This window comes from Augochlora pura, chromosome 3, assembly GCF_028453695.1.
Source record: "Augochlora pura isolate Apur16 chromosome 3, APUR_v2.2.1, whole genome shotgun sequence".
Classification (NCBI taxonomy): Eukaryota; Metazoa; Arthropoda; class Insecta; order Hymenoptera; family Halictidae; genus Augochlora; species Augochlora pura.
The window spans coordinates 10505626-10525313 of record NC_135774.1 but is presented as its reverse complement, the minus strand read 5'-3'; the positions used below and the strand labels follow the sequence as shown (position 1 = coordinate 10525313).

The following is a 19688-nucleotide window of genomic DNA, read 5'->3' as shown; positions in this document are numbered from 1 at the left end:
CGCAAATCGGATTCCACGCCTTTAATCCGGGGGATTGGTGTGCGCGATAATCTGCCTTGTTATTGACTGGCCTTATATACGGATCGGTATGCGCGCTATTTTCGAACATAATTAACTGTTAAGCGAACGTTGGACACACCTATATACCAGTCTCAACGAGTATTATAACTATCCTCTTAATCATCTCACTCGCTATCAGACTCTGCTGGAAACAAATTACACGACTCGCGAGTTTCGTTAAAATTTTAGTTACATCTAACACTGTTTCTAAGTATAATCTGTGTTAACCCTTGGTCTGCGGTTATAGGGACATTTTAATATAGTATACTTCTAATTGTTACGCATGTGATTATTGAATCCATGGAAATTGGATGAAAGAAATTGCTGTTATTTTAGGGATAGCCAAAAGAAAAGTGAGTTTGTGAGAAAAATCTTAAAAAATATATTTTGAAAAATTAATGAACAGAGCTCAGAAATATTTGATTGTTATATAATATTAATTATATCATTGTCAAAATGATCCATCGTTCGAGGGTTAATTATTGCCCAGATAACATAGACAATACTAAATGAATTTGAGTGACATTGCCTTTTGCAAATAATTTTTATCTCGCATAAAGATCCACACTCTAATTATTTTCTCTGCTTATATTCGCTATTTGAAGTCGGCAAATTATTTATCGATGATTTTTGATTCCGAAATTCTTGAAACGGAAGAGATGGCAGATCTTATTTTTTGGATATTGTACTTTTCAATTGTTCCCCCATAATCTTCTTGTAAAATTTGATTCGCAATGCTCGGAAGCAATTCTTGTCGGAAATTGTCTCAACTTCTCTGATCGTTTTATTCCATCCAGACTTCAATTGAACTTCTCTATTCTTTTTCTAAAGTTCAACTACAGTGTTCTCTTGAAACTGTGTTCTTTCGGAAGTTGGGTCTCACGAAACTTCTATATTCCGAACGATTTCCAGCTGAAATGCTAATCACTTTAAAGACTTCTCCTTGAACGTGACACAATTTTACTTTGTAACAATAGGAGCACCGATTTCGGATGTCAAGTTCCATTGAATTGTAAACCCGTGTTTCTTTGATTCATCAAGATTGAATTTTCGTTACGGCCTCGGACAAAACAATTGAATAATATTAATTTATTTTTTAATTAATATTGAGCAGTTGCAACTTTTGCACAATATTTTTTATACACTGTTAATTATACCGGCCTCTGTAATATAACTAAAATTCAAGTCGCTTAATTGTCTTTTGAAAGACAATTGTTTAAAACTTCACAAGCATTGCTAATTCATTATATTATTACTTGTTAATGTAAAACTTACCATTTATTTGTTGTAATATTCTACGACAACGATTCTATTGAAAAGAATTGACAATTGCTCATCGTCTTTGAAGAGTTAAAAAATCAAGCAATAATGCTTTAACCCTTTGCAGTCGACAAGTAATTTCGAGATAGCACTATAATAATTATACCACGTTCCAAGACAATTTTTATACTATATTATATTATTAAAAGCATAGAAGTCATAAGGTTTGATTTAAAAATAGCTATTATTATAATAGCTATTACATTAAATATTAAAATATCTTTCGAGCGTTTCGTGTAAAAATCTATTTAACACTTTCGCATCCACGGTAACGAGCAACACGTGCAGACAAATATCCAGACAAAATGCACATCGAACGAGACATCGCGTCATGACCGACGCGACATTAAAAACCACGAATTGGCCAAGAACAAGGTTCTCTGAGTGTTAACACATTAAAAGCCGGAGTCGTAGTACTACGATTTATCTCGACCGTAGCTTAAAGGCGAGACTCGTAGTAATACGATTTATCTCGACTGTAGCTATTGCGCCAACCCATGCGCCACTTTACATTTGTATTTAGTATATTTTGTGGTTTGCAGCGTTACCTAGCATACTTTCGTCAAGATCCCCCCGCCTTTAATGTGTTAACAGATCCGGTCGGAGGCCGCGACAGTCCCGTCGATCACCGGAAACAACGATAGGCCGAATCACGGAACGGAGCCAAGTTGAAAATCTCATGGACGATAAACTTCAATGATAAAGTTTATTGGCTGTGTCGCAGCCGGCGCCCGGCAGAGAAAGAAATTCTGTTCGCACGCGGACAGAAAGTTCGTTCCGGCGTGCTGTCAAGATTGTCACAAGTCTGTTAAACGTGGGAAAGAGAGGCGAGAAGAGATTTCGCCCGGCCGACACCCTCTCGTTCCATTTCGCGTTCCAACCCTTCCGCTTTATTTGCGCCCTAAATAAAATTGTAACATAGCGGATTAAAAGATACAAAAGGTAAATGCTCTCCAAACCGTTTGACCCTTTTTCGCAGTAAACAGGTCACGTGTGCTCGAGCACAATGGCGGGACGAGAAGCGGAAAGACGCTTTCACGTTTCGCGCTGCGTTTTAAATACCCCCCCTCTGGTCATTCTAGCGAGGCGTCGCTGTATTACAGTTACCAGCCCGAAACTCCTGCACGTTTTCCTTCCTCTTTAGGCGACCTACGCTTGTGTCGCCGCCATTTTACTGCGCATTCAATCCGAAGTGAATCCTGTCGTACGTTGGACCATGTACAGGATGTTCAAAGGCGGACGATGTTAGAAACGATTTGTAGAAATATTTGAAATATTATTGTTAGGTTGGTAAAAAAAAATGAAGAGGAATTTGTATGTAACTTAATTCTAATGTTTATTCACTAAAGCTTATCTCATTATACCTATTCATTGTTACGTGGTGCACGAGCCGGAGTCTATACGCCACAGCCTTGAGGCTCGTGTGTGCTCGACTCTTGTATATCTCTCTCTTTCTCTAGCGCTGTACAATGTATATGTACCGTTTCCAATACGCCTCCTTACATATACATTGTACCACTCATTTTACACTCATTAACATTCTACACTTCTCAAACTTCCTCGACCACGGTCACGTGGTGGGCCTTGCCATGTGCTAACTTTGTCTGCTCCATGGCCACCATCTTGGCAGTCTTTTGCGAAATGTCCAGGCTTTCCGCATTTAAAGCAGCCTTCGTTTTGACTCTTTCTTGTCACAAATTTATTTGTCCTTTCTTCACTATGTTCTTTATAGTTCTTCATTTCTGCTAACTTAATATTACTTCTTACGTAGTCAGCCATTTGGTCTTCTTCCTTAAGAGTATCAATCAAATCGCCTATATAGCTATAGGACTCTGGCAGCGTATTGAGCATGTAATTTAATTTCTCTTTTTCATTTATAGTCGCACCCGCGCCTTTTAATTCATATTAATTTTTCAAAATCACTTAAAAATGACTCCGTATCACTATAATTTCTTAATCTCATCTTTTCCAATCCATTTCTGCAAACAATCTGCAAAGCTGTTGACTCTTTCAAATACATACTGTCCAGTCTTTTTATTATCTTATAGGCCGATTCGTCGCCTACGTATTCTAATTGCTTATTAGAAATCGTGCTATATATAAGATTTATAGCCTTTATATCCTGCTTATCCCATTCAACTTTGTCTATTGCGACTTTTTCTCTCGTTATCACTGTGTGGCATTCTTTAAACCTCAAAAACATTGTGATTCTCTTTTTACACATACTGTAGTCCTCTCCATCAAACACTGGTATCGTAATGTCCCTTTTCTCCATTTCGTCAGCTTGATTATCCTCGAATGTTCCTTTGTGTTCGGAATCTATATTTTGCTTTTCCTGTATTCTCACAGCTTCCTTCATAAGCCGTTCTCACGTGCACTACACTTTTCTTTTGTTTTTCACGAGCACCTTTTTTTTCTTATTTTGGAAACTACGCTCTGCTACCATGTTAGGTTGGTAAAAAAAATGAAGAGGAATTTGTATGCAACTTAATTCTAATGTTTATTCACTAAAGCTTATCTCATTATACCTATTCGTTGTTACGTGGTGCGGGGGTCGGAGTCTATACGCGACAGCCTTGAGGCTCGGTCGCCTCAGTTTCTCCTTACACACATACGCACCGAGGAGTTTCTCTCTCTCTCTCTCTCTCTCTCTCTCCCTCTCTCTCTCTCTCTCCCTCTCTCTCTCTCTCTCTCTCTCTCCCTCTAGCGCTGTACAATGTATATGTACCGTTTCGAATAATTATCAAGTCAATATCGAGTGTTAATTTGGTAGAGATATCGCCATGATTTTGAGTATGAACATATTGGAGTTAATAAGTAGACTGGATGTTTATGCACGAAAATTATGCAAAATGCGTATGATATTTGTTTACGAAAAATATGCTCGATATTAAATATATACTGTATATATTATAGTGTATATATTAGTGTAATATTATTATATATTATATAATAAATATTATATAATATATATTATATTATATATAATATATATAGTATTATATAATATATAATATATATATAATATTATATAATATATAAGATATATATAATATATAATATATACATAATATTATATAATATATAATACATATTATAGTGTAATATATAATACATATTATAGTGTAATATATTAAGTGCTAAGTCCAATATTCAATATAAAGAAATGTATCATAGTCTAACATATTATACTTCTAATTACAGAAGTATTATATTCCTAATTACATTATTATTATGCTTTTAATTATAGTAGTATTATACTTCTAATTTCCAAGCACTTTTCCTATGCTTCATAATGTGAGTTGGTGTAATTCATCAGTCAAAGTAATTTGTACACCGAAAATGACGGCTCTTTATCACATGATCTTGAATTATACAGACTCACTACATATTACCACTTCGATTTACACGGCCATTATTATTCCTTGCAAACAAATTTTAGAGTAAATTCAATGGCATCGAGTAAAACATATTTCGGTGCTACTATCAATCTTTTCACAAGTGGTCACATAATGTTTAAATAAAAACAAGCTTATCTTTCTCAAAAATGAGACGATGTATTTTTTAACGAGTCTATAGTCGCAGCTCAATATTATTAAAAAAAATAATATTTTATATTATATAAAACGTTTATATTATATATTAAATATTAGTTATTACTCGTGCAAAAAACGAGCAGTACAGAAGAACAGTGAAACGAGTTACCTGATAATCAGCGTGGGAAAGAATATATTGCTAAAAATCAGACTGCCGTAGATCGCAGCGAGGGTGAAGGTGCCGAGCGACTGGTCGGCGTTGATGGAGCTCTGAAGATTGGTGGCGCCCATGAACGCCGTGAAATTCACCATGAACGCGACGCCAATCACGAGGACGTTTTTCGTGATCCTCCATCTCTCGGACGGCTGGTATCCCGTGCTCTCCGTCGGCACTTTGACGAACTGTCCCGTAGTTTCGACTTTATCGAACGACATTGTCCTCGCCGTTTTCTGGACACCGATCCGGATCGACGGCGTCACCGGCCGCGTTTGATCGCGAGGAAATCGCGGTTACGTATCAGCCCCGACGCGTGTTTCGCTTGTACCGCGAATGCTCGATACGCGAAAACACAGGGCCTCATTCGTCGAGAGCTTCGAGGAAGAAGGTCGTCCCGCAGCGCATCGTGAATTATATTGATCAACGCGATTGAAATATCGCCGCGATTCACAACACCGGATGATCCACCGTTGACCGCTTATCAATCGGTCCTCGACCTTGTTCAGGAACTTTGAGGGACGGCCTGTTAACGATACCTCGCTGCCGCGTCGACAGTGACGAACAAACATCCACACGGTTTCATAATTCTGTCAGCTGGCACGGCCGACGCGAAGCTGTTCCACTGCGAGTCCTGTAACAGAGATACCGCGGTATAAGTTATTACGTTTCGCGCCATGAAAAACGCTGCGCGTATCTCTTACCGGTCGGAAATCGATCGTTCCGGCGACGGGATTCAATCGGTTTATTTATTTTAGCGGGGTCGCATTAACTGCGAGGTCGTTAGCGATCGCGCGGCTTGCGATTAACTATACCGTAAATAACGTGCGCGGTGCATTGTGGAATGTGATTAACATTCATATTGGTTCGAGTACAATAGGACACTGCAACGAGTCGTATACGACATCTGGTTGCAATTAATCGAACACCTAAAACGGGACTTCTTTTGAATTGGACTAAATCGCTTGATATGTTTTTAATGTTAAATTGGTGGATTTACTGTGCAATGATTAAGATATAGTTTGTGATGTACTGGACGCCGTAACTTTGCTTGCAGATTGCAGTTATTAGTTGAAATGAAGCTTTCTATAACTAAATTACCATTTCTCTTAATTTTTTGGTATAGCTATATAGTATTAGCTTATACATATATTATACATTCTGCTTAGTATTAGTATTCTTCTTCTTAGTATTATTATATATTATTCTTTTCTTAATGTATTGTTCATATACACTTTCACTTTAATCAATTACTTTAATAATTAATAAAACAATTGAGTAATTCACGAAACATCCGCGAAAGCCGCTTTAAAGGCGCGTCGTACCGAAGAGGTTATGTGTTTCTGGATCTTAACATCCTAACAAATCTTTGTCTGAACGTTTAATGCAATTCTTTTCAATTGCAATATCAAACGCCTTTATTACTTTATTTAATATATTGTTTCAATTCTTGTGACATAACAATTTGAATAATCTAAAGTTCAGTTTCATAGATGGTTAATTTTCACTTTCTCTTTCACCCATATTTTTATACACACTTTCATGTTTCTATTCTTATGTTTATTCTTCTATTCTTACATTCATTCTTTTATTCTTTTATTCTTACATTTGTTCTTCCATTCTTGCTTTCATTCATTTATTCTTATTTATATTCGTCTATTCTTGCTTTCATTTTTCTATTCTTATTTTCATTCTTACGTTAACCTTTCCTTTTATTTCTTCTTTAATTTTCCACTGTTCTTACATCCACCCTTCCCTTCGTTACCACATTTATTTGGTCGACGCTCTCGCAGATGAAACTGTTGCATCTTGCGTCGCCGTTCCAAACGTCGCCTCCACTTCTGCCAAAGTATACCATTCGCCGGGAACAGCTTCAACCTTCTTCATCATTTTATTCATCCAAATGGCAGACGATAATTTTTATACGCCACTTTGTTATTTAACGAGATCTCTAACAAGGATCAAGAAGTTATTGTATAACCGCGTTTCGCAGTTAAACGTCGACTTTGTTTGCGTGGCTGTCCGGCCTTCATGAATCTTTGTTACATGTCCGGGGGGGGGGGGGGGGGGGCTCTCGTTTCTTTTTTTCTTTTTTTTTACAGCAACGAGATAAGAATAACTTCGCCGCGTTACCATAACAGCGAGAGGTGAACGACCAAGGAGGAAGTAAAAACTGTGTCAGCTGTGCAACATGTATCGACGGAGGAGGCCTTGAACAACGTGGTCGGTGCTCGTTCTATTGCCACACACGCAACTATGTAATTGCACGGCGTTAATTGCTCAGGGAAGGAGTACTACTACAGGTGTAAGAATATTATTCTGTGTTTACTTTTTATGGAAGACAGTTTCACGGCGGTGAATCAATTTTAAAGTAGCTGCTTGAAAAATATAAGGATGCGTTGCATGCTACGAACTCTGCCTCAATGCATAAGTAGCCGAAGTCTAGTAATAGAATGTTTTTGTTGCGCCGTGGAGGAAAAGAAAGCTGATTCTCTTAGACTGCGGATTTTTATGTAAAATAAGGTATGTCTACGCAGACATTTATCTTCGCTCTTAATCATTTTAATGGGTTTAAAATAACAGTATTTGAAAATTCTTTAAACGCACTGTTTCGCAATTGACATACACATTTTTGACATAAATATACGAAATTCACAGTCTACTTATTATATCTAATAATTAATTATATCACTGAATTTATCTGATTGCAGAGATTGCAATACAAAAATTCTTTACATCTTTCCGCCATTTTAATAACTTGGAATCAGTATGCAGACGTGGAAAAATATGTGTGGACAGCTTTTAAAAAGAAATAATTTATTTAAACTTGGACAAGATGATAGAAGAGTTAAATAACTATAAAATGCAAACAAGAGTTCTTCTTTGTTGGCATTTCGTATCTTATATTTTAAATAGGCATTTCATATTTTAGATTTTATATTGATATTTTTAATTTTAAATTTTAAATTTTAAATTAGCGTTTTATATATGTGGGATATATTTTAAATTAGCGTTTATATATTTGATATATTTTACACCTTCAAAGATTCTAAAATTTGGAAATTCGTTGATTGGATAAAATATGATCAACAGTACAGAGATTGTTGATCTCGGTGATCGGTCAAGATAAATTTTAACAAGCAATAATTCTCGTACCGTCGCATCGTGTGCGAGTAATGACATCGTCTGGCATTCGATGGATTCGACACACAGATAACCGGTCTGTTTACTATCTACCAATCGTGGTGGCTTAGAAATGATTCGCAACTGTCAGCGAGGTACAGTGCACTCGAGGACGTCTAGCGTGAATGGCGCGAACATATTTATCTTGGGGAATAACCGAGCCGACCGCGTCGAATCACAATGGAACGTTGTCGATCCAATGTGTCGATTAACCCACAACTTTTATCACACATGTCGGTTCGAACTGAACGTTTGCTTTCATTAGAAATTCATGATATATATAAACGCGTACAGATTTTATTATGATAATTGCATAATTTAGGGGCAGTTGAATTTCTGGTAAAGTCACAAATGGGATTGTTGTCTTAATATATGTGTGATTAGATCATTAGTTAGAGTGCATTTTTGTGCTAATTCAGTATTTCAGTATTTTAGTATTTTAGTATTTCAATATTTCGATATATTAATATTTCAAAATTTCAATATTTTAGTATTTCAATATTTCAATATATTAGTATTTCATTAACTTCTTTCCAGTACTTGGAACCGACACCTTTTTGTAATAATCGGAATGAGAATTATTATGATTTATATATTTTATCTGACGTGATGTTTCATAATTGGGACTTCTGGCTATTTATTATTAATTTGATAATTGATACAATCTTGTAATAATTATTTTCAATAATAATAATTAATAACTATCTTGTAATCACCATTATTAATAACTATCGTTAACTACTGTTTATTAATGAAACTAACTGACAACTTCCAATACCACTAATTCCATAATTCGGTAAATATTTGTCTGCCTCAACCACAATGCAACGTTTCCCTATCGGTCAGCAAAACATTTCTCATTTTTCGACTACGAATTTACGAGAGCAAGTCAAATAACACCAAGAATCGTTGACCGAACTTCTCCGATTTTTGCAAAGTTCTATAACGCAGTTTCTCTTCGCTCGATTGATAAGAGCAATCGCGGAAATGGAGGGGAACGTTGAAAGCAGTCCAACCGCGCCGGTGGACGCTTGAAAAATGGAGGATGACCGGGGGCCAAGAGAAACGAGGATACTTGAAAGGAGTGTGAATCCCGCGAAACAACCGCTGCGCAGGCACCGTGGAAGTTATGTTAACTTGCTCGCGAATAATGTACGCGTCTGGACATCCCGTCCACTTTGTAGATAATTTTGACCGCCAGCCGACTCTACCGGCTTTTTCTGCTTCGACTAGCATCTTCTTGGCAGACTGTGGCCACCGCGTTACTTTGGAATTAACGATCGCCCTTAACGTGCATACGTTCGCTCGTTTAGCTGTCGCGGGGAGTTGCTTTAGAAGAAAGTTTAATTATGGTTGCTCCTTGCCGAAATTTATCACTGCCAATTCGCAGACGCGGGCGCTGCGGAGCATATATTTATTCCATTCACGAACCCGTTCTTTTCAAGTCGACGAAAGATTAGTTAGAAGGCAGGTTTAGCAGACGTTCAATTAATTTTGGAGAAATAACGATTTGAAGTTACAGTATTGCATTTTCTCTTAATTATTATGGGCGCTGTTTGCTTCGAAAATTTGATATTCGATCGAAAAGGTCAAACAAAACTTTTATGATATTAAACTGCATCGTCTATGTAGAAATATATTTAATAATACAATATATTTAATAATAGAATACATTTAATAATAGAATATATTTAATAGAATATATTTAATAATAGAATATATGTAATAATAGAATATATTTAAATTAGAATATATTTAAATTAGAATATATTTAAATTAGAATATATTTAAATTAGAATATATTTAATAATAGAAAACTATAGAGTGGAATAATTAACAAAAAAAGATTGAAACAGAGAACACTGTCTTTTCTTTCCCTCGAATTTTTCTTTTACATTCAATTCATTTTTAGTTTCAAGTATTAATATTTTACTCGTTCACGTATGCTTTTTTTCGTAAGCATTATTTATCGTTCGGCACTTTCAACATGGCTTTCGGATTTTCTGTAATAATAAAAGCCGTTTGCCAAAATTCACATTTCCGAGCGCCGATTTGCACAAATGCAAATCTGTTTTTCGCTGACGTTTCTACAACCATAAATATCGCTTGCGCGCGTGTACTAACTGTTAAATACTGCACAGACTGAACTCGTTCTTTCGTTTCAATACAGCGGATTGTCACACGAAATCCGAAACGTGGTAAAAGCGAAGTTTTTTTATGCATTGGATTCCGCGATTTGCATTTGATGCTTCTGTTATTTTTCGAACCGATGGTTTTGCAAAACGGGAAAAATAATGTTGCGTGGACTGTTTGTTCACGAACATCGCGGTTCCCACGAAAATCTGTACACTTCGGTATAGACTCGGTAAAAGTAGAATTCGTACGCGTTAGTTTAATTAAACAAATGCATTCCGCAAATCTTGGCAACTTATAAATTTCATTAAAATCGGTTGAAACTTGTGTTCTAAGCTCAGACAAAAAATTAAATAACAAGACTTCTATATTCTTTTATCACCGCAACGAGTTCCAAATCGTGAAGAGGATATTTCCATAATTAACGTCATAATAATTAACATTCCCCAAAAATTTAGTTCGTTCGGCCTAATTATAAAGAAGTTAATCCGTCTTAAAAGGGGTATGAATACTTGTAGCGCTAACTGTACGTCATTTTTTGAACCACTAAAATCCTCGTATATCAATATTTATCGCGACATAAAAATGCGATACCGTTTACAATAGAAAACGCCGCGAAATCGTTTAAAGTGGCAGCGACTGCTCGCTATTTAAACAATCGACGACACCGCGGGAGAACAAAATTGCAAAACTGCGACCGCAGAGATGTCTTCCTGCGAATTCGGATCATCGCAAACATCGCAGCGACTAAATCCGTAAACGACCACGTATCTTTACAATCACAGTCCGTCTGATAATGCGTTTTATCTCATTGCCTCGTTATGTTTACTTTTCGCACAACGAATGATAATATTAGGCGAGGAAAAAATTCTAGTTATTTGCCGGAGATATCACAGTATATAGCGGTATAATACGGAAACACGAGGATAAAATTCCGCGGAAGGAATTCATGCGTTTCGGTGTTGCAATACTAGGCGACGTTCCTGAATATGCATGCCACCGATGCCTGACCAACTACACGTCGTGTCACACGTATTACGCGACGCCAGGCATCGGTTCCAAGGCAAACGAACGGCCATTCGAAATTCAACAAAAATTGTAAAACTCCACGGCTTTTCTCCTCTTTCGATGATACATGCCGCACAGATCCGGAGAAGTGGCTCTGAAGGTTTTACAAAGGCACCGAGGATGAATGTCTGGCCACTACCGTCTGATTCCACTTACGCTGACCTTACGTAATTCGATTTTAGCTTGCACGATGCGAGCAGCGTTCGAACAGTAAAATTGACAATATAAATCACGAAAAATATTGCAATAAACAAAAACGTTCATTGATACAAATTGTTTTTTTTGTTCGTATCGGATGATTATTAAGTTCTACAATGTTGCAAATGAAAACGATGGTGAATGTCTGTAATGATACCAGACACCTCAATGGAAAATTATTACTATTATTATTATTAATAGTAGTAGTATTCTTATATGGGTGTAGTTTTGTACGCCTGCTTTTTATTTAAATATCAAGTTCATATTACTGTTATAATTACGCCATTTAATAACAGCTCAATAAACGATGCAATATCATTTCAGCTTTTCTAATATTATGCACAAGAACACAGCTATAACAATAATTCATAAACTTTATAAACTAGACACTGTATATTTCTTGGAAGTCAGCGAGAAAAATTATGCAAAATGAACATAAATAAAGAACTGCATGAGGTATCGAGGAATTTGATTGTACCTAGAGATTTACTTAAAACATTGCTAACAGTATTCCATGGAAAATATTGTTAATTTATTCCTCTATGCCGATGTAAATTGCGAGAATAAAATGTGACCACGTGACACATTAGCAGACCGAGTAATCTAATTAACATTAGTTTATAGAGCGCAGGCAGCTCTGTGAAATCTCGCGGTAATTATTCTTGACATAGAACTTCTAATCTCTGCATAGCTGGCGTTACGAAAGTTTGTTATTAACCCAGAGGCAGGCCCGCGAACCGGCCGGCTTGAAAACACAAATGACAATCATGAAACTCGAATATCGATAAGCGTCGTTAATAATTCATTTAAAAAAGGTTCGTGCTCTCGACGAACCATGACCAAGTGCAATCCGACTCGACGAAGTGGAGCAAAAGGATTTACTTTATTAAGCACCAAATAAGACGGTGATTGACACGATTTTTTTTTCTATCGATAGAACACGGCCAAACGAAGGCCAATTAAGAATGCAACGGTGAAGCGAACGGCAGTGTTTCAAGGAAATGGTAAATTGGCAATCCGGTGGAGATTGAAGTGCAGTTAAATGATGGTACTAATATGGAGGAAAACGAGATCGTCGGAGTTTCCTCGTATAAATTCGAGACAAATGTTTGGCGTTAGATAACATCAGGCGCGAGCCCATTCCATAAATCATCGGATCGACGGTGTCCGATTAGTATCGCGGCGCGCGACTGTCCCGACACGTGCGAACGGTCGTCCTTGGTGGGAATAGGTATTCCTGGCTCTCCTTTCACGAGAGGCTCGCTCGAGCCCGCTCGAGCGTGTGTCTTTAGCGAGGAGAAAAAAAAACGCCCAATCAGCATTCGATCACGCAATTTAAATGTCGCAACGGGTTTAAAACGTATCGTGACCATGGGGAGAGGAGATTGTTCCACTCGGTTTGCATGGATCTTTTTACGGCGACCGCAACGTTTTGCATTTTGCACCTGCGCTCTCGCGGATTTGAAATCTCGTCTTCGAAAATTCTGAATATTCAGAGGATGTCGTAGTTCGTGGATGTCGCATTCCGTGGATGTCGTATTTTAGTTGGAATGGGATTTTTGTTTGTAGTAGAACGGTAGCACTATTTTATTAATTAGACGGAAGAACTATCATTTTTGTTTTTAATTTCTATATTCTGTGAATGACCTATTCCATTTGGAATGGATTTTTTATTTTTAGTAGAACAGTACCATTGCTTCATTAATTACACAGAAGAATTTAAATAAATTTCTGTTCTTAAGAAACTGGTCTTGGAAGTTCTCTTTGATGTTTCAGTGGAATGTTAATTTTGAATTACCCTGTAGCATTATTTCATTAATTATTGGGAAGATGTTAAACGTATGCTGTCAAGAGTTTGGTCTTGGAAGATTTATGTTCACTCTGATGTTTTAATGGAGTATTAATGTTTAAACACTCTGTACTTTAGTTTATCAATTATTGGATGAATAAATTTTGGTCTTCTGATTTTTTAGTAGAGTATTAATTTTTAAACACTATATAGCATTATTTCATCATACTAGATGAAACTGTTGTTATCAATAACTTGATCTTCGAAGACTTATGATTATTCTGTTATTTCAGCGGAATATCATAGTTCTAACAGTTAATAATAATTGTTACATCTACGAAGTCAAATATTTTCCTCAATCTTGTATGTTTTAACATTAAAATCACACAAAGATATCGTGTTCTTTCATTAAATCTCGAGGTATTTGTTATTATGAATGACCCTATAGAATTACACCGATCCTAGATTTCATTCTTTACGGTATATAGAGGGTGTATCAAAATTATTGTAACTCCGGAAAATGAGGGGTTCCTGAGGATATTTGGAGTAATATTTTCGTTAGCGAAAATGTGATCCAAGGATTTGTTCACGAGTTATTAACGAAAAACAGTAACCAATGAGATGCGAGCGCGAGAATTTTCAATATACTGCCACGTGGTCGTGTAAGCGAACTGAACATGCTTCTCTCTGGGGTGCGACGGAAGGAGGGGGCTACGCTCAGACTCTGAGTCGCGTTCGAAATAATGAACAAGGAGTGAATTTTCTGAATCTTTTATTAACTTGAAAAATCTCGGAAATACTATTAATAAATATATATTAATATTTATAATATGTAATAAACCTTTAAATATCATAACATATAAAACATAAATATAATATTATATATCATATAAATATAATATCATATAACATATAAATATAATATCATATAACATATAAATATAATATTATATAACATATAACATATAATATCATATCAATAAAACAAATAAATATAACAATACATTAAATTTACTGTAATAAAATGATTCTAAAGTTAACTAAAAATAAAAGAAACAACCAATGATTCCGAGGTTGAAATTCCGAAATTCTTCGCGTAATACCTAATCGACAGCGATTTCGACCGAGCATAGACAGAACCTCATCAAATTAATGAAAATCCCTTGGACTCGATAAGACATTCTCCCTCATGGTTCCACCGCTATTCGACGCTCCCGCAGGAGGAAAATCGCTGACATTGTTAAATCACAGGGTTCCAAAGATTCTACCTAATTATTTTTGACTAACGATCGACCCACGAAACCGCTATACCGCTGCGGGAAAAATGAGACCCTAACACGTAACGACAGGTTCCAGCCTCGAAATCGCGTTAGCCGGGAACGGGAGAAATTAACGTAACCGGATCTCGGGAAAACCGTAGAAGAAATCCATCGTTTATTGAGAACTTCGTTCCTGATTGGATTGCGGATGGCTATCAGGAATACTGCGGGAGAACGCCGCTGTTTAGCAATTTATCTGTTGCGAGACAATCCGCAAATAATATTACCGAAAGCTAAGAGATAAAAGCAATTTCGAATTAGACGATAACCATTGCAGCGATTTTGCCGATCGAATTGAAATTTGGTAATTTACGGATAAGGAAAAGTGATCGAATTTTTAACAGCAGTATAGAAATTTCGCCGTTGTGTTAACAGCGTGACGAATACGTATCTTTATTCATTTATTAATTTATTTAACGGATCTCAAGGGAAACGTTGACGTTTCCAGTAACAACGTACCGGGTAATGAAAGTTTCCAGTAATTAAAGCAGAAGCTTGCATTTATTATTCGTGAAAGTGATAAATTGTTGTCGTGGTTTGTTGGCCATTGAATAAAGCCATTCTTCAAAATTATAGGCTTCAGCAGCTTGTTAATTACGAGGCTCGTTTGTATGCCGTAATTAATGGAGTTGATTCCATTATTCCATTATATAATGCGCCATTGTGTTTGATTACAATAACTGTAATTACAAGATGAAATATTATACTTTCTATTTCGTATATACAACTACAGGCTCGTCCAAAGTACAGGAATTTTTTCGAATTATTCAAAGAGGTAAAACGATATAAAGTTCCATTGTTCTATACATCGACGGAATTAAACTTCGTGCACAAAGTATTATAGAATTAATTTTTAATTACAATATTATCAACTTTTCCACTTTTAACGTTATAAAACATCGAAAAGTTCGAAGAAAATACGAAGCTATAATTTATATATTAACAATTATTTCGTTGCGTTGAAAACGTATTTAAAGTCAATTGCTGAATCAATAAATTAGCAGATTTGAACGAGGTTTGCAACAAATTTTAAAATCATATTTTCCTGTACTTTTTACGCAGGTTTTATCCGATTGCATTCGAAGCAGAAACATCCGGCTGTTTAATTCGGCGAAACGAATCGCTGGCAGTCGTAAAATTTAACAACATTCCGTGCATTAATAATGCAAGATAATTACGTTTCCGAAGGTTCCATCTCGACGAACCGTAATTAATTCAGATCGGTTGGTCGGCCGTCGTCCCGTGTCGCAGCAGAAAGGTTTTTTCCACGGTCGTTACGAACACCCTGATCGATCCACGTAACATAATCGAACAATTTCCCCGGAAGTCTCGCGGAGCCCTTTTTCACGTCACTTATTACAACATGTTAATTGCTTTCTCCGGCGGCGGACTTCTTTTCGAGAAAGCCGTAGCGGCATCGCGGAGTTAATTACATTCATCCGGGCACTGTTTCACAGCAGTTGATTACCTGAAAAGCTTCATCTTGCCGCGATAATTGCTTGAATAATTTCGCCTGTGTAGGAAGTTCAATAATTCATGACGAGCGCGGCCGCTCGACTTCTGTCAACAGGATCGATCCGGGATCGAATTTTCCACGAGCTGTTTCGCGAGCAGGTAATTCATCAAAGTCGAATATTTAACTCTTTTGCTAGGGAGCGCATTACTGAGCAGTTGACACTGAGGTAGGAAGTCGTTTCTTGTTCTCCAAATTTTGCAATGATATTTATTCTATTCAGTAATATCACTTTATTTTCTAAAATATAAAAGTTTATAACCATAATTTATTTTTTTAGATATTATAGTCAACTGTTTGCTGATTAATAAAAGTATCTTATGTAAAGTATGAAATAAAAGTATATATATGGTATGAACATATATATACGCTCTTCGTATATAAATGATCATTTTTTGAGGGCGTATATATACGACTGTTGGAGCGAAAGGGTTAATGGCTGAGAACTATATATAGCAGTCGCTTTCCAGATAAAATTTTAGAAATCCGTACGCAATTCTCTTCGATATAATACGCAGAAATTACAGTGAAAATGTCAGAATGGAGTATTCATTTTCCTTTGAGTTATTTTCATTTTTTTTATTGCAGAGAAATCATCGATACGATGGAGTCACGTTGAGTTCGTTCAGGATGCAGTCTCGACACGCATGGAGGAAAACCAGGATTCTCATACTAATGACAAGTAATTGCTGGATATTAATCGTGAAAACGAACTGAGAAGTAATTGCACAACGACACGGATGATGCTGTATCAGCTTGACGATGGAGATGCATGCAGTTTGTTCCTAATCCGATGATCTCAGTATGCATGTATGCATGAACTGTGGCGTAATGTACTTTAAATTGTAGTGTGGATTTTAGAAGAATTTACTTAATAACTGATTCTGAATAAATTGATAATTTTGTCAACTATTAGTGTCCTCAAAAGAAAGGCATAAATCTTTGAACTGTACATTAAAATTTAGAAGAATTCATTTCATACCCGAGTCTAAATAAATTGATAATTTTTCATTATAAATTTTTATTATGAATTTTTTATTAGTGTCCTCAAAAAGAAGCATAAGTCTTCGAACTGTACAGTAAAATTTAATAGAATTCACTTGACAACTAAATCTAAGTAAACTGATTATTTCCTCACCCTTAAAACTAATTTACTAAATGAACTTAAGAGACCCAGTGATTTCATTTAGTAATATTGTCTTTGAAGTAGAGCCGTGTTTGACGATCTCTATTACGTTTGCGATATAGCGGATGCTTCAGTAAATACGTTTACGGGAAATGTTAATCCAGGCAATTTTGCATTTATGTATCGATCAGTGAAGCTAGTTAAATTGAAGAACGATAAAGTATTGAATATTTCATAGGATTTGCTGTAACCAGCAGTTGGCGTCCAATCATTCGAGAAAATGAATGGGACTGCGTCTTGATCGATGTTTGCACAGCTGACTCTCCGCAAAGAAACGAACGATAATCAACAGACACGGTAATGAACAGCCATAAAAATCTTGAAACATTTACAGTGTTTCTATTGCAGAAATTTGCAATTGTGGTTAATCGGTAGTTCTACACTTTTATTACTGTTTTATTATTTCTTTTCGTGCCGTTGTTTCAGTGTCAGCCTATTCGCGAACATAATCGACTTGTAAATTGCCCAAGCTGTTCCAATGCTAATTTTAATTAGATAATAATGTGGCGGCGATAATACCGCAATTTGAGGATCAGCAGGCGAATTGCGTGTCTGATCAATACACTGCTATTTTTGTTTTAAAATTAACTAGCAACAAGTTGTATTTAATTGAGATTTATCAAATATTTACAATAGTATAATAATCATTAATATTGAATGAAAAAGAATTCTGATTAATAGTTCAGTGCTTTAAATTCATTTTTAATAAGTGCTACACTCCATTCATCCATTACAATTAAAGTAATTCTTGGAATATCTTAATCTGGATGTCTGTTATTTGATCATTTATTCTACTGAAAAATTGAAATAGGATTTGGCTTTCACGATTAAAAATATCACGAAGTAGATAACTTATTCTACTGAAACTTTCAAGTCGATTACTTTGACCAGATGTCTGTTGATTGTCTACCGATGTGACTGCATCTTTGATGAACTTTACAAACCCTTCGACATCCGGGACAACTTTTACCACCACTATCTCGTTCATTCTTTATCAAATTATTCTACTAATCCATTAAAACACGCGAAGACTTTCACGACTCTAAGAAACACGAAGCAAGCGTCTGTTCTTAGGCAATCTATTCTACTGAATCTTTCAAATTATCGCATTAAACTGATCTCTATCGATTTTCTATTTATTTTATCGTATCTTTGGTGCACTTTTATCAGAACTACCTTATCCGATCGTTACCCAACCATTCTATTTACTTCTCGAAATACTTCGACTATAGAATAGATAAAAATATTTCGACAGCATAGAGAAGCATTTCAAAATTAAATGGCAATTTATTATCACAACGCAGACATTTTGAAATGAAATAATTATTTTACTTTCCTAACATAAGGTATCTCAAATCATAAAGCGGATATTTTGAAATGAAAAGACCACAAGTATCTCTAAATAAACGCTGCTTCGAATCAAAAACTATGCGTCAAATAAAACGTCACAGTGGTCCAAAAAGAAATTCCCATAGACACGAACAATATAGGCAAATATTTACAAATTGACTGACAATTTATTATTCACAATATAGATATTTTTTAAACGTAAAAATCACGAGTATCTTTAAAATTCACTGCCTGGAATCGAAAAACATCCGTCACATCGATCCGAGAGGAAATTTCCAAAAAAAAGACTCCACCCGAGACGGCGAGATAGTAATGAAAGATTATCGTCGACTGAAAGGGAATCCTGATTGTTGTATCAAAGAACCCATCCAATCTCGTTCTCACCTCCGCGACGAGAGTAATTCCTGGACACAGAGAGTGGGTTCACACCTGTTCGCGTCGTTCCAGCATCTTTTTCGCCGAGCACCGATACCGACCGGTCGTTTCAACGAGCGTAGCGGATCAAATAGCACTGATCGAACACGAAATCACGCGGTCAAACCGTCGTATCGCAACCGAGCCCGGTGCCCCACCAGCATATTTTTCGTTTCGCCGCGGCGCTCCGTCGCTGTGTATCGGTGCACGGAGAGAGCGATTCGAGTAGGGATTCGGGATGCTTATCGGAATCGAGACAAACCATCCGTATTCCCGGCGCACGGCCGATTGTTACGCCCCTTCAGGATCGGTTCCGGGATTCGCGATCTCTCAGCATTTCGATCGAGGACACCAGCCGCTCGACGGATGCGGTCGACGACGGTGATCCAGACTTTTCCCGCCGTC

At 36.5% G+C, this 19688-nt stretch overlaps 1 protein-coding gene across 1 annotated transcript in view; it reads right to left on the bottom strand.

Moving 5' to 3' along the window:
* Positions 1 to 19376, bottom strand: part of LOC144467667 (UNC93-like protein) — a 33651-nt gene extending 14275 nt beyond the window's left edge. Inside the window, exons 1-2 of the mRNA XM_078176560.1 lie at positions 19254 to 19376; positions 5086 to 5764 (exon numbers count right to left, since the gene is read on the bottom strand). Of these exons, the coding sequence (XP_078032686.1) occupies positions 5086 to 5351 (266 nt within the window). The 5' untranslated portion in view covers positions 5352 to 5764; positions 19254 to 19376. The remainder of the gene's footprint in view (positions 1 to 5085; positions 5765 to 19253) is intronic.
* Positions 19377 to 19688: the final 312 nt, after the last annotated feature.